This window comes from Talpa europaea (assembly GCF_964194135.1).
Source record: "Talpa europaea genome assembly, chromosome: 9".
Taxonomy (NCBI): Eukaryota; Metazoa; Chordata; class Mammalia; order Eulipotyphla; family Talpidae; genus Talpa; species Talpa europaea.
This window is the reverse complement of record NC_140076.1, coordinates 95,975,298-95,989,684: the sequence shown is the minus strand read 5'-3', so window position 1 is coordinate 95,989,684 and position 14,387 is coordinate 95,975,298. Positions and strand designations below refer to the sequence as shown.

The 14,387-nt window shown below is 44.9% G+C and overlaps 1 protein-coding gene across 1 annotated transcript in view; it reads left to right on the top strand.

Moving 5' to 3' along the window:
- The window catches only part of ABCA4 (ATP binding cassette subfamily A member 4), a gene marked incomplete at both ends in the record, with an annotated part of 126,944 nt that overhangs the window by 65,195 nt on the left and 47,362 nt on the right, over nt 1-14,387 (top strand). The window contains 8 exon segments of the mRNA XM_084242432.1: nt 4,268-4,333; nt 6,808-6,894; nt 8,590-8,648; nt 8,778-8,893; nt 10,631-10,762; nt 11,711-11,850; nt 12,210-12,347; nt 13,885-14,078. Of these exon segments, the coding sequence (XP_084098558.1) occupies nt 4,268-4,333; nt 6,808-6,894; nt 8,590-8,648; nt 8,778-8,893; nt 10,631-10,762; nt 11,711-11,850; nt 12,210-12,347; nt 13,885-14,078 (932 nt within the window).

Below are 14,387 nucleotides of genomic sequence, written 5' to 3'. Positions count from 1 at the left end.
TCAGCAAAATAAGCCAGAAAGAAAAAGAAAAATACCGGATGGTCTCACTCATAGCAGGAATCTAGAAAACTTAAATAAGGGACCAGGAAAATGAATAACTATAAGAAAGTGAAAATCAAAATCAACAAAAACCTATGAACCAGAGACACTCTTTGGGGGGTAGGGGGTGGGAGGGGAGGGATTGGGGTCAAAATAAGGGGGTTGCAATTGTATGGGGAATATAAAAATAAAATTTATTATTAAAAAATGCAGAAGAATGCAATAACTGTATATAGTTTATAATAACACAAATCAAAATAATATACATTAAACATGTAAAAATGATTGCCTGTGGGAGTTGGAGATAGACATGGGAAATGGAGGTAAATGGGAGTGAATGGATCTATAGTCCAATAAATGAAAGAAGGAAGGCGAGAGGGAGATCTGGGTCCTCATGCAGAGGAATTGTAGAAATGATTGACTATGCTCTTTGCTTCCTCTTTCCTAAATAAAAATGATCATTAAAAAAAAAAAGTATTTGTTTCTTTAGCTCCCAGCCCTTTATTTCTCATCTCATTTAAATCTCATTCTCTTTTGTTTGAATGGGGGCTTTCAGAACCAGCATTTGAAATTTAAATCCACGAGTCAAATATCCATCAGTAATGCAGTTAACTCTACTTTAAAACGGTTCCAGGATCTGACTCTGCTCACTATCTCTGTTTCAGCTTTCCCAGTTCAAGCCTTCTCCTTCCACCATCTTCTCCTACCAGTCCATTTTCCACATTGTATTCAGAGATCCTTTTGGAATCTAGGTTAGATGGTGTCAATCCTGCTGTTCAAATCCCTCCAGTACTGGCTTTTCTTCTTGTTCAGCATAAAATCTAGTGTCCCAATCCTGGCCTGCAAAACGATTCATTATTGGTCCCCAGCTGTCTTCCTCATCTCATGGCCTTCCCTTCTTCCCATGTTTCTCTGCTCCAGCCACTCTAGCCTCCTTGCTATCAATATGTTAAGTACATTCCTCCTCAGGACCTTTGCACCTGCTGCTCACTGCCAGGAGCATACTTATACACACACACACATGCACACACATGCACACACATACCCCCCTGAAGACTTGCTTTCTTACTTTGTTCAGACCTCTATTCAGTTGTCCCCCTATCATTAGCATCTTTGCAGACTAAAAATATCTAAATATTTACCCCTCTATAAATTCCATTCCTGCAGGGCTCCTGGCCTGTTTTCCTACTTCATTTTTGAAACATCACCATCTACCATGATGTGTCTTTCTGTGTCTGTGCATTGACTCTCTCCCCTTAGTGGAAGATGGGCCCGTCTGGGTAGGACCATGGTCCATTTTGCTCACTGTTATGGCATTAGTGCTCAGGCCTGACTTTTGGAAGATGCTGAATAACCTGATTAATCTGCATCATAGAAATTCAGCTCCCAAATCAAAATCAGTTATTTGCGGGCCTCCCCTGGTGGCGCAGGTGGTTGAGCGCCACTCTATGAAGCTGCCTGCAGGCTCTGCAGTGCTGGTTTGATCCTGGCCGACTGGCGAGGGTCCCACATGGCACTGCAGACCTCTCCTGTTGCGCCCGCTGCTCCCCTTAGCAGTGTATTTCATCAATCTACCTGTTCTGTTCCCTGCTCTGTCTCTGGTGAATCCTATCACCCTTCCGCACATCTGGCCTGTACCCCAGTTCTTGTATAAATAAATAAATAAATAAATAAATAAATAAATAAATAAATAAATAAATAAATAAATAAATCTTTTTTAAAAATCAGTTATTTGCACAGCTTAGCATTTCCTTTGCTTAAATCAGATTTTCCTTCAAATTAGTGTTTCCTTGTAGCTAGAGATGTCTCAGCTTCTGTGTGAATGGTCCTCAAGCCAACCAACTGCCCCCTGCACTATGGCAGCTGGGACCTCAGTCTTAGTGCCGTCGCCAGCTACAGGTCGAGGAGAGCAAGGCTGGGCCAGGTCCTTGGGGAGGGATGAACTTAGGCTTTCAGATCATTTCAGGGCAGCCTTTTGTCAGCAGAAATGTGTAGACGGCAGCCCTGGAGCAGGAGAAAGGTTGCTAGGCTGAGTCAGGAGATCTGGCTTTGGATCCTAGCTGTGTGACTATATTAGTTTCTACGGCTGCCATGACAAAGAGCCACAAGGGAGAGTAAAATAACAGAAATATACTGTCTCACAGTTCTGGGCTATGAAGCCCAAAATCAAGGTGTAGGCAGGATCACATTCTCTCTGAAACCTGTAGGGGACGATGGATCCTCCCTTGTCTCTTTCTAGTTTCTGGTGGTTTTTCATAATCTTTGATGTCCCTTGGATTCCTTGGAGACACATCACTCCAGTCCTCTGAATCACATGTTGTTCTCCCTGTGTGTCTGTCTTCACACAGTCCCCTTCTTAAAAGGACATCAGTCTTACTGGATTAGAGACCACCTACTCCAGTGTAACTTAATCTCTGCTAGCTGATCCCATCTGCAATGACACTGTTTCCAAGCAAGACCACATCTGTGGTACCAAGGGTTAGAACTCTGGTGTCTTTCTTTCTACTATCGCTTCCAATACTGAATGTGTCAATGTGTCATTTTTGCCCAACACCAACCAATTCTCTGGTACCAGATGGGTATCCAACACTTCGACTTAATTCTGACAATAATTACCCAGAATTAGAGCCCTCCCCTTAGTCTCAGTTCCACAAGACTGCTTCCCCTTCAGATGCCAATCACAAATGCGGTGCCCAGGCTGCCCACACTTGTCCAGCTGATCTTAAATTGGGGGATTCTCACAACTCCCTCTCGGGTTCAGTAATTCACTGGAACAGCTCACAGAAATCAGGAAAGTGGTCTGCCTAGCGATTATATCTTTATGATAAAGAACACAGCTCAGGAACAGCTAAGTGAAAGAGATGAATGGGCGAGGGGGCATAGAGCTACCATACCCCCTCCATCCCCTACCCTCCCAGCACCTTGCTGTGTTCGCCAACCTGGAAGTTCTCTGTATTTCATTGTTCAAGAGTTTTAATAACCCAGTACCCAGCCTCCTCTCATTCTCTCTCGATGGGTTTGGTTTTTCTGGTGACTGGCCCCCTCAGGAAGTTATCTAGGGACCCACATGCTGAGTCACCTCATTAATATAAGCTCAGTTGTGATCAAGAAAGAGCCTTATGAGGAACAACAAAAAGCACTCCTAATATCAGGAAATTGCAAGGGTGTTAGGATCTTTGTGCCAGAAGCTGGGAGTAAAGATGAAGTATGTTTTACATTATTCCATACTTCAAGATATGCTTTTTGGGAGAAGGTTGCAGGCAGCACACAATCCACCCCAAAACAGGGACTTTGAACAATATACTTGCCCTTGCTCAGCTACAGGACTTTTTCTGTCTCACTGGGTCATTGGAAGGAGATACAATAAGCTAAAAATTACTTGGATTTAGCATTAGATGTGTACAAAAGTCAACACTTTATTTTAGTGAAACTAAAGCTTTAATTTGTTCAACAACTGATCAGCACCTGTTAGGCTCAGCAGCACCAGGTTCTAGGAAAAGAGTGATAGAAGAACGGACTCAGTCCTGAGCAACTGACAGTCTAGCAGTGAAACGGAATAACTATTCAATAAGCCAAGAGCATATCCTAGAAAAAAAAAAAACAACCTTTTAGGGGAGTAAAATGTAAGAGATGTGGACTGGAAATGTGGGGGTCTTTTTCTTGAAATCCAGACATATCCAGTAGACTGGGTGGGTTGCCATCAGTGGTATTGAACCAGATTGCCCATGTTGGAATTCCCACACCTCTGTTTAATTCACTGTGACCTTGGCAGGTGATTCTAACTCTGTGTGCCTTAATTTCCTTATCCACAAAAATAAAAATGCTACCTATCTCTTAGGTTGCTTTGAGGATTCAGTGATTTAACACATGGAAAGGGCTTACAGTAATGCCTGACACAGGAAGCACCGAACAAGTGTTAGTGATCATCATCACTAGTTTTATGTGCTAACTGTTGAAAAGAGCATGATTTAATTCTTGAAAGAGATGTGTCCTTGGAAAACGAATGCCAATTGAGATCATCAGTCTTAGGGTTACTGGGTCCACCCAAAAACCATGACTTTTTTAATTTAAAAATTTTGGACTTGTGGTAGCATGTGGATAGCTAGCTGTGTAGTTTGGTGAACTTTAAAGATCTACAGTTACAATCTGATAAATTTTAGATTGTACAGAAGTGTGGTAGGGCAGGACCACTTGGGTATTTTCTCTTTATTTACTTGTTTATTTTTAGGGGACTATGGAACCCCACTTCCTTGGTACTTCCTTCTGCAAGAGTCCTATTGGCTGGATGGTGAAGGTGAGTTATCTTAAATTGTTTTTTAAAACTCTTAATGCTTGAAACCACTTCCTTTGGCTATGCATGGAATGTGTGTGGGTTGTAGAGGTGGCTTTTACACCAAAGTGTACAATTCCCAATTTATCAGCTGCCTCCTGAGGGCTCTGCCACAGCTTTCGGGGGTATAGCAGCACAGCATCAGGGGCCATGTTTTGTGAGTCATTAGACCAGGGTGATTGAGCATTAATAAGCCCTATGTCCAGCACACCTTGAGTCCAATGGATTAAATCACTCTAGTCAATGAAGACCAACTCACTTCAAGGTGTAAGTATTTTGCAACTATTCAGATTAAAGCGAAGAGATCCGCAGAATCAAGAAGCGACTTTGCATTTGTCTTCTGCTGCCCCTGTCCTGCTTTTTGATTCCTTGCCATCTTTTCAAGATACAAATAAATTCATTCTTCCAAAGTAAAGGCAAAAACTCCCAGACTCTCCTCTTGATCTTTGCTGTGGCTGGGAAGAGTGCTGAGAGGACATTGCCCAGGATGTATCTTAGATAAAATTTAGGTTTCTTACTGCACAAGACAGGAGGCCAAGGGAGAGAGCCAGACATGGGGAAAACCACAGACTCTTTTTGTGAGGTATAAGAAAGCAAAGAAATTCCAGAGTTGAGGGCTGGGGGCTACCCTGGAGCTAGGAGGTTCTGGAAGCAAAGGAAATACTTTCCAATCTGTTTGTTCCTCACCTACCTGCTCTTTGCTTTGTATTATTGGGCTTGGGCCAGGATTTGTCCTTTAAACACTGAGGTAGATGTTTGTTTTCTCTAGGGGATTAGCCTAGGGCCTTTAAAAGGCTTTGGGTGGGTTTCTTTCTTTCTCATGGTTCAAACAAATAGTGCTTGGACAGCTTAGTAGTTTTCCATTATGTTGGTGGGTCTGTCTTGTCAATCTGTAAACTTTAAATTTCTATAATAATCAAGTTACAATCTGCTGTAATTGGGGATTTTCAACATAAGAATATGTTCTGGAATGTTTCTAATGTCAATGAACATCAGGACTTGTGAACTTTTTTTTTCTCTACAATTTCAGCAGATACTCTGACTCTCAAAAAAAATTTAAGTGTGCATTTTCAAAAATGAATCACATATATTATTGCTGACAGAAACCAAATATTTTTCACCTGTCCCACAGGCTAGACTGAAACAGATTCCTGAAGTTCTTTACAATCAAAAAAGAGCTGAGTGTCTCCACCTACCCACTCCCGAACCCCTTCACAGATGCAAAATGGAGCCCAAGAGACATCCAGTGTCTTGCCCAAGTGTTCATTGGTCCCCTGGGTCAAATTCTAGATACAGGATACAGATTAATTGGCAAGGAATTTACTCCAGTGACTAACAATTTAGAAGAATATTTTTATGGGACAGGACTATAGGTTCTCAGGTGGTGGGTAGGGTGTGGTGACATACATCTAAGGAGGTATGAACCTAATTCTTTCTATTACATATGGTGCTATAACCAACAATATCTCAATTTAAAAAAAATAACCTTCAGAACGAAAAATGAGACGTACCAGAGGTAGCAGGTCCCTGTCACTTGCCACCCCACCACACTTTCTGCAAATATGTGGCATGGACTGAGAGGCCTGGTTGGCTACTGCTTTAAAAACCTCACCCTGCTCACATGTGCACTTGAGACAGAGCCTTGAGATGCTTGGCATTGGCAGTTTCCGCCTCCCCTGCTTTCCTCTCTGGCTGGCTTGCTCTTCTGCTCCTCTTCCCTTTCCAGGATGTCCTGATGTCCTTTTTAAACGAAATGCCAAGTTTACAAAAAAAGCATCTGCGTGTGTGTGTGTGCATGCTCATAATATAAGAATATGTGTTTACACAATACTTCCCAATTTGTGCAGGCCTGTACCTCAACTAGGCTTAACTGCTGTTAAACCCCCAATATATGAATGTCCATAGAGGTTGCTTTCTCAGGTAAGTCATTTCTCAGTCTGTAATTTGAGCTGGCTGAGTGTCAGGTCACCTTGAATGGACTTTTTCTCAAGGTTCACCTTGACTTTGACATATTTTAGATTGGAGTGAAAGTCTGCTGATGAGCTAAAGAAAATTAACCCATTTCAGATTCCATCCTGGTCTGTTAGCTTTCTGTTTTTTAATCACGAGTTTAGACACTGTGGGCTCCTCCTGACATACTAAGAGGGTGAGGTAAAACTCCTGTTACAAAACGCCCTGAGCTTTAGCAAAGATTGCACAATCTGTCCAGCTGGGAGGCACCCCTGGCCACTTTCAGAGAACTCCTCAGCCCTGTAGTTCATGGCCTGGCAGGGCCTGGCTCGGGCTGGTCTCTGGGAATGCTGACTTGGCCTTTTGGAGGAACTGTGTTTTCCAGTTATGGTCATCAATTCTGCCTCCCTCCCTTCTCCCTTCCTTTCCTGCCTTTACTGATTCTCAGTTCTCACCAGGAGAGTAACAGTGAGTTCTGGTTGGTGCAGGGTGTTCAACCAGAGAAGAAAGGGCCCTGGAAAAGACCGAACCTGTGACAGAGGAGGAAGACCCAGAATGCCCAGAGGAAAGAAATGGTAAAAACCTCAGTGGAGCAGAGGGGAGGAACTCTGAACACTGCAAAGGGTCAGAACAAAGCAGCTTGGGATTGGGGTGACATGAAACCCAGGAAACTAACTCTCTGCAGACATGAGTTAAACCTGAGAGCTTCTTGAGGGTCCAGCTGCACGTGTGCAGAATGAATGGTACAGCCAGACATTAACACATATTTCCTGGAGAAAGCAAATCCAAAGTATGTGTTTGTGCCCTTGTTAGGCAATTCCCAAGTGAGTTGCAGAAATGTGCTGACTTCCGAGGATTTAGCAAGAACAATAACTTGGGTCACTAGGACTTAAAGCGGATATGAGCTATAAGGAAAGACAAAAATAAAAGCTCCTGTGCACACGGGGAAAGGGTCTAGTGGAGCTGACTGCTCTTTACTCACGGTTTACAAATCTAGGAGTCCATTCATTCAGGCCACCAGCCGCCTTTCCTGACCATGGAAGTTACCTAATAATTCCTGAACAAATGGTCTAGACTTGCAAGTGTTTCCCTGGATTTTGCTGGCCTCAGTTCCCTCTTGAACCAGTCTCTCTTCCCTAAGCATCTGCCTTTCTCTGTGGATGCTGAAACGCTCTTGTTATCTCCACCCTGGGCTTACAGAGGCAGCACAGCCTCTGGACTTTGCCTGACATGGCACGAAAAGGGTCTGCCTCCACGCCTCTGGCCCAGCCCAGGTGCCATTTCACAAAGCTGAGGTCAGTGACCCCAGACTCCTCAGAGAGCTGGTTTACAGTCAACAGTGCCTCTGGGAAGACCTTTCTCTCAGGATGGAATTCCACAGCCAAAATCGGGGTTTTGTGGGCTGGTCTCACTTCAGGTACAGGCAAAGCCAAGAGACAGAGATAGAAGAAGCATTAAGATGCTTTCAAAGGGGACCAAATGAGCCACAATATTAAGAAAACAAATTAATAGTGCTCTGTAGTGTGAACTAAAGCAGGGCATGACTGGGAGCCAGAAGAAAGGAGACACTGTGTTAGTGGGGTGAGGGGGTAGAAAAGTGGAGGGGCAGAGTTTGAGGGACCGTGGTGAGGAAGGGTGGACTCACCCACCCAATTAGTTGGAGAAACTCTGGAGTTTTGAAGAGCAAGAATTCAACTTTAGTCAAAGCTGACTCCAAGATTTGAGCCAAAGTGTCTAAGAGAAAGGCAGTTCCAGGAATGAACTTGGGAGAGGCTAAAGGAAAATATTGTTTGGGGAAGAAGAGGAGGAGCCAAAAAAAACTGTAAGGAAATACCCTACAGACCATTGGAAAGAGGGCTTGGGACTGAGGATGGAACTTAAGGCTCATTTTCCATATAGATGGCGAGTGTAAATGGGTTGAGCCCCAGCTCTGCTACTCGTGAACCATGTGACCTTGATTGAATACTTGATGTCTGTGTGTTAGGTTTCCTCATTTATAGTCACGCACATAACAGTATCTGTCGCCCCCCTCCAGGGCTGTCATAGGGTCAAGTGGGGGTAATCCATATAAAACACTCCAAACAATACCAAGCACATAGCAACGGCTCAATAAACATTAGCTACTACTCTTATTAACATTATTATTCTGTAGTGGTGTTTACAGAGGTCATAGCTGAAGCCGAGGGGCAGAAGACAATGGACTAAAGAAAAAAACTCCAATGGGTCTATTAAGGAATCTTTTCCTCACACACTCATTTTTTCCTCCCTAGACTCCTTCTTTGAGCATGAGCTTCCAGGCTCCATTCCTGGGATATGTGTAAAGAATCTGGTAAAAACTTTTTTTTTTTTTTTGTATAGAGGCATGCTTTATTTATTTGTTTGCTGGTCTGTTTGTTTGTTTTGTTTATACATGCACTGGGTACAGTCAGAAGCGCAGGAGGGTGAGAGAATTCATCTGGTAAAAACTTTTGAGCCCTATGGCAGACCAGCTGTGGACCACCTTAACATTACCTTCTACGAGAACCAGATTACTGCATTCCTTGGTCACAACGGGTCAGGGAAAACTACCACCTTGTGAGTCTTTGGCCAGTCGAGCCTGCCATCTTTGGGTTCTAGTCTTCCCCTATTAGCTGCACTCTGCTCTTTCCTACTGTGTTTAATGACAAAACAGTACTCTATATATTGTGTCCCAAGAATATGTAAAGCACATTGTAGAATTCAAAGCTCGAAGACACATTTTGTTTTATCTGATCCATACCCAAAGTTGGAGAGGCAGGTAAAAGTAAGTTTATTCTCCTTTCATGTGCCAGGGACATGGACATCCAGGGTGTTAAAGCAACTTTCCTGAGGTCACCAAGTTGTAATGATTCATAGGGGTAAGAGCTAAATCCCACCATGGTGGCCTCTTATCTCTGACACTGCAAGCCCATCCCCCAGCCACACCCTCCAGTGTTAGTCATGGACAGGGACAACAGAGTCATGGCCATCACCATCACCTGCTTGGTGGGGAGAGCACTGCTTATTTCAGAGCACATTCCTTTCCCTACTTATGAGAGGATGGTGGTAGTTCCAGAGAAAGTTAAAAGGATGCAGTCTCTAGGGAGGCTCTGTGGGGTAAGAACAAGCAATTGAAAGCCAAGTTCAGGGACAATGAAAGCTCAGCTCAGGAAAATTCCAGGCTTTTCTAAGGCACACGGTGCCATCTGCTGAGGAGTGCACAGTTGGTGGAGGTTTCCTAAGTTGTGGCTGGGGTGCCTTCTCAAGGGGCAGGAAAGCCTTGTGATACACAGTCTTCGTGTCCCTTGGCTTCTTGTAGCTCCCCAGGAAGGAACAGCCATGTACACCCTGCACTGGAATGTTCTCTGAGGGTGGTTCGTGTGAATGGAATGTGGGGCTGGTGTCATTCTATTTGGTTCTGTTTCCCTCTAGTGGCTGATGAACAGAGATTTCATCTTCTAAGTACAAGGTCACATGGCCTGGACAGAACTGGGTGGGGTAGCTCAGATCCATCTGATTTCTCTCCTTGTTAACTAATACAGTCAAAGAGTCCAAAGTTCCATCCAGGACCCCTGGGCTCCTCAAAGACAAACACATTATTTCATTGACCCCGAAATTAAACACCGTTGAGTATTGAAACACGATGTTTAATAAAAATAATAATATTCTTGAGTCTTGCTGTATGCTGGCAATGTCCTAAGTGCTTCACAGGTTAACTCAGTTAATCCTCACCACAATCCCCACAAGGGAGGAGTCCTTTTTTCTGACTTTACCCCAAAAAAAGTCCAACATTGCTATTGAGCATTTTATGTTTTGGATCCAAAGATGATATGATTGATGGTAATTCCCATATCTGCCTTTAACCAATTAATCCACAAATACATATTGAAGGCCTGGGTTTCTTATCCATCACTAAGATCTTCCCTGTGCTTTGTAATGGAGACTCAGGTAAAGCATGACCCATGCACTGTACACCTTTTATTGAGCCCCCACAATGCTGTGACGACTGCATAGAGGTGGATCCTTTGGCTATAGGTGAATATTCTGTAGTTGGGAATCAGAAGACCCATCAGCACCTGCCCCCCTAGGAGCACTAGGAATGAAGTATAGGCAGGCAAGGAAGACAGCTGTGGTCCTGGCTTCAGGACCTGGACCTACACACTGGTGGAAAGTCCTATAGGTACCCATAGGTAGCAATGATTTGGGTTCAATTGGAAGTCAGGGGCAGGAATTACTGTGAGGGTCCTCACCCATCCTGGACCCAGGGTGCTCCTAAAGCCCATCTGGTCTGCCACTGACTCTTCCTCCTGGCAGGTCCATCCTGTCAGGCCTATTGCCGCCAACATCAGGGACTGTGCTCATCGGGGGAAAGGACATCGAAACCAGCTTGGATGCCGTCCGGCAGAGTCTTGGCATGTGTCCACAGCACAACATCCTGTTCCACCAGTAAGCAGAGCAAGAATTGAGACCCTCCCTGGCTCTGGGCTCCACCTGCCCCCAACAATGTGTTCCCTAGAACCCAGCTCGGGGCTGCTAGGTCTGGGCAGGATACTTTGGTGTTGGTGTCCCCTGCTGAAGGACCTTTGTCCTGTGGGTAATGCGAAACCCCTGTGCCTTTTGCCACTCAGAGCTGGGTCTCTCCCCCAAGAACAGTGCTGTCTTCTCTCTGATAGGGGCTGATGCTAGAGCCCAGCACCAAGCACCTGATAGATCCTGGGCCTCTTCATTCCTTGCATGACGGAGGCCTGTGTCCTTCAACATGGCTTGCTCAAACCCAGAGTTCTCCTTCCAGGGAACAAGTGATGAGACCATTAAAAAACAGACTTTTCAGGAGGTTTTCAGTTGCTTTACTCTACAACTTAAGGTTCTTACCTGAAGAAAGGAAACAGAGAAGGAATGAAGGAAATAAAGATTAAAACAAGAAAGTAAAAGACACCTCTAATTCACCACCCAGAGAAAATCACTGTTAACAACTTGGTAAATGATGCTTCAGAACTTTCTTGTGGGCATATATAGATATGTGTGTATGCTTTAAAATGATAAAGGAGGGCAAAACTATACATACAGTTTTGTAACCTACCACTTTTTAAAATATGGTCACCTTTTTTTAAAAAACCTAAGATATCGTGAACATCTTTTCATGTTATTAGATATTCTTCTATAAAACAACTTTTAACATTTACATACTATGCCATTGAATACATATGCTATTTAAGCAGTCCCAGTCCGGGAACTATTTGGCAGGGTATATTTGGGTTTCGTTCTTGTCTGATATCACCACAAGGAAGATCCTGATGCTAAACCTTTATTCTCATGCCTCACTATTTCTTTAAGACCAACTGCTAGCTGTGGGATTGCTAAGTCCATGGCGTCCCCCTCACCCTGTCCCCACAGCCTCACCGTGGCTGAACACCTCATTTTCTACGCGCAGCTGAAAGGCAAGTCCTGGCAGGAGGCGCAGCTGGAGGTGGAAGCTATGTTGAAGGACGCAGGCCTCCGCCATGCAAGAAATGAAGAGGCCCAGGATCTATCAGGTGCTTGGTGCTGAAAAAAGATGCAGCTCCAGCTGGCAAACCAGTGTTTCCCTGTGTGGGGAACAACGTCAGGGAGACTTACAACAGGACAGTCCTGAAGTTATTCTGAGCACCTCAGAGCAGACCTCCCTGGATCAATTCCCACAAGGATGCTGTCTTGCAGCCTGGGCTGTGTTCATGCTGATGTTTTATGTGTTTGAATTAAAAGGTTCCATACAAGCAAACATTGCCTTTTCTGCATTTACAACACTGTGCACCAGTAGGTTTTTGGACATTGTAAATATCTTGGGAGACAGCATAAAACCGGCCCCTGGCTTGTCCCTCACAGCCCCCGTAACCTCCCTGCCTCATATCTCCAGGTGGCATGCAGAGGAAGCTGTCTGTTGCCATTGCCTTCGTGGGAGATGCCAAGGTGGTGCTTCTGGATGAGCCTACCTCTGGTGTGGATCCCTATTCGAGACGCTCAATCTGGGACCTGTTCCTGAAGTATCGCCCAGGTAATGGCCTCTGCTTAGTGCCCTGTGTTCTCACTGAGTTATGGCCCCCACTCTCAAACCTGATGTTTTGCAACTGAGTACGGGAGTAGCCGTGACTACACTCAGATGGGGCTTTATCCATGACTTGGATGAATCTAAATTCTAAATAGTCTCAGATCTTTATACAAATACAAGGTGGAATCTTTGCTCCCAGAAATATTCTAGAAAGTCCTCTCAACCTTTAGCCCTTGTTTCTGAAACAGCAAGTGCAGCTGTGCACTTTGACTAAGTCTTGTTTGACTAAGGAAACCCAGGTCACCTGTAAACATCCCAAGAAGTTCCAGAGTAGCCAGATGACCACTTGGGGCCAGGTGTGAGGGTAACCTGCCTGTATGTTCCATGTGCAGAAGGAAATGTCTCAAAATGGGACATCTGGGGCCTCCCTGGTGGCGCTGAGGTTAAGTTTCAACACTATCAAGCCACTGCAGCAGCATGAGTTCAATCCCCAGCCAGGGAGCTAACCCACATGGCGCAGGAGACCTCTCCTGTCTTGCCCACTGCTCTCCTCAGCAGTATATTTTGGTGTATCTGCCTGTTCTGCTTCCTGCTCTATCTCTGGTGAATGCTCTCACCCATGACACACGCATCTCTGGCCTACACTCCAGTTCTTATATGCATAAATAAATAAAAATAAAATATTTTTTTAAAAAATGGGACATCCTTCCCCTTTCATGCCACCTTGAACCAGAGAGAGCAGATGCAAAAGAGGCACCAAGCAGAGGAGTTCAGAGTGCCCCCAAAATGAGGGCAGAGTCCAATTCCATGGTTGGTTTGCCATCCTGGCATCCTCATTACTGTTTCCTTTTTTTTTTTTTTTTTTAAAGATTTATTTATTTATTTATACAAGCACTGGGTACAGTCAGAAACACGGGAGGGTGAGAGAATTCACCAGAGCCAGAGCGGGGAGCAGAGCAGGCAGAAGGACCGAAGTACACTGCTGAGGGGAGCAGCGGGCGGCAGGAGAGGTCTGCGCACCATGTGGGACCCTCCTCTGGTGGCCGGGGAGCAGCCGGGAATCGAACCAGTGCTGCAGAGGCTGCGCGCGGCTTTGCAACCCAGCGCTCAACCGCTGTGCCACTGGGGAGGTCCTACTGTTTCCTTTTAATAGCATCTTGATTTGTATAAGAATGTGTGTCTATATGTTTGTGCTTTCAAAGATTATACCTGCAGTGTTTAATAGCCCAGAGAGTTACTGATATATATAGAATTCAGTAGATGCTGGCTGATAAGAATAAATGCCCCATGTAGGGTCATATATTGCAATCAGGGCCTCTGCCTGATGAAGAGGTTCTGGATGTTACAGTGCTTTACAGCATGCAGATTACTGTAAAATGTTAGCTATCGACATAATTATTACCGTATTCTGGACTTGCTGCTAAGTGCTTGTTTTTGTTTAATAACTCCCAGTTGTTGCACCCATGGAGGGGGAGGTCGTTGTATATCCTCTCCACTCCAGCCTGGCACCGCCTGTAGTGATCCCCTGACCCTCCCTTGGCAGGCAGGACTATCATCATGTCCACCCACCACATGGTCGAGGCTGACCTCCTGGGGGACCGCATTGCCATCATTTCCCAGGGCAGGCTCTGCTGCTCAGGCACCCTGCTCTTCCTGAAGAACTGCTTTGGCAGGGGCTTCTACTTAACCTTGGTGCGCAAGATGAAAAACATCCAGAGCCAAAGAAGAGACTGCGAGGTATGTGTCAGCCCAGGGCCAGGGCCCATCCTGGGTGGGTGAGCAGGAGCACGCAGCGTGGAAGGCAGGAAATGCAGACATTTTTCCAGACTGTGCTTTAGCGCCAGCTTTGACCTCCTTGTTTCTGGGATCATTTGAAGATTTTTGACAAACACGTATTTCGAACCCTCTTACAAGGATGCTTTACCCCTAATGAAACAACTCATTTTAAATGCCCCGTGGTTAGAGGTTATATTCCAGAACCCTGAACTACACATGGGTGGTGCAACATCAAAGTGAGTCTGATTCTACAAGGCTTCACTGTCAGGA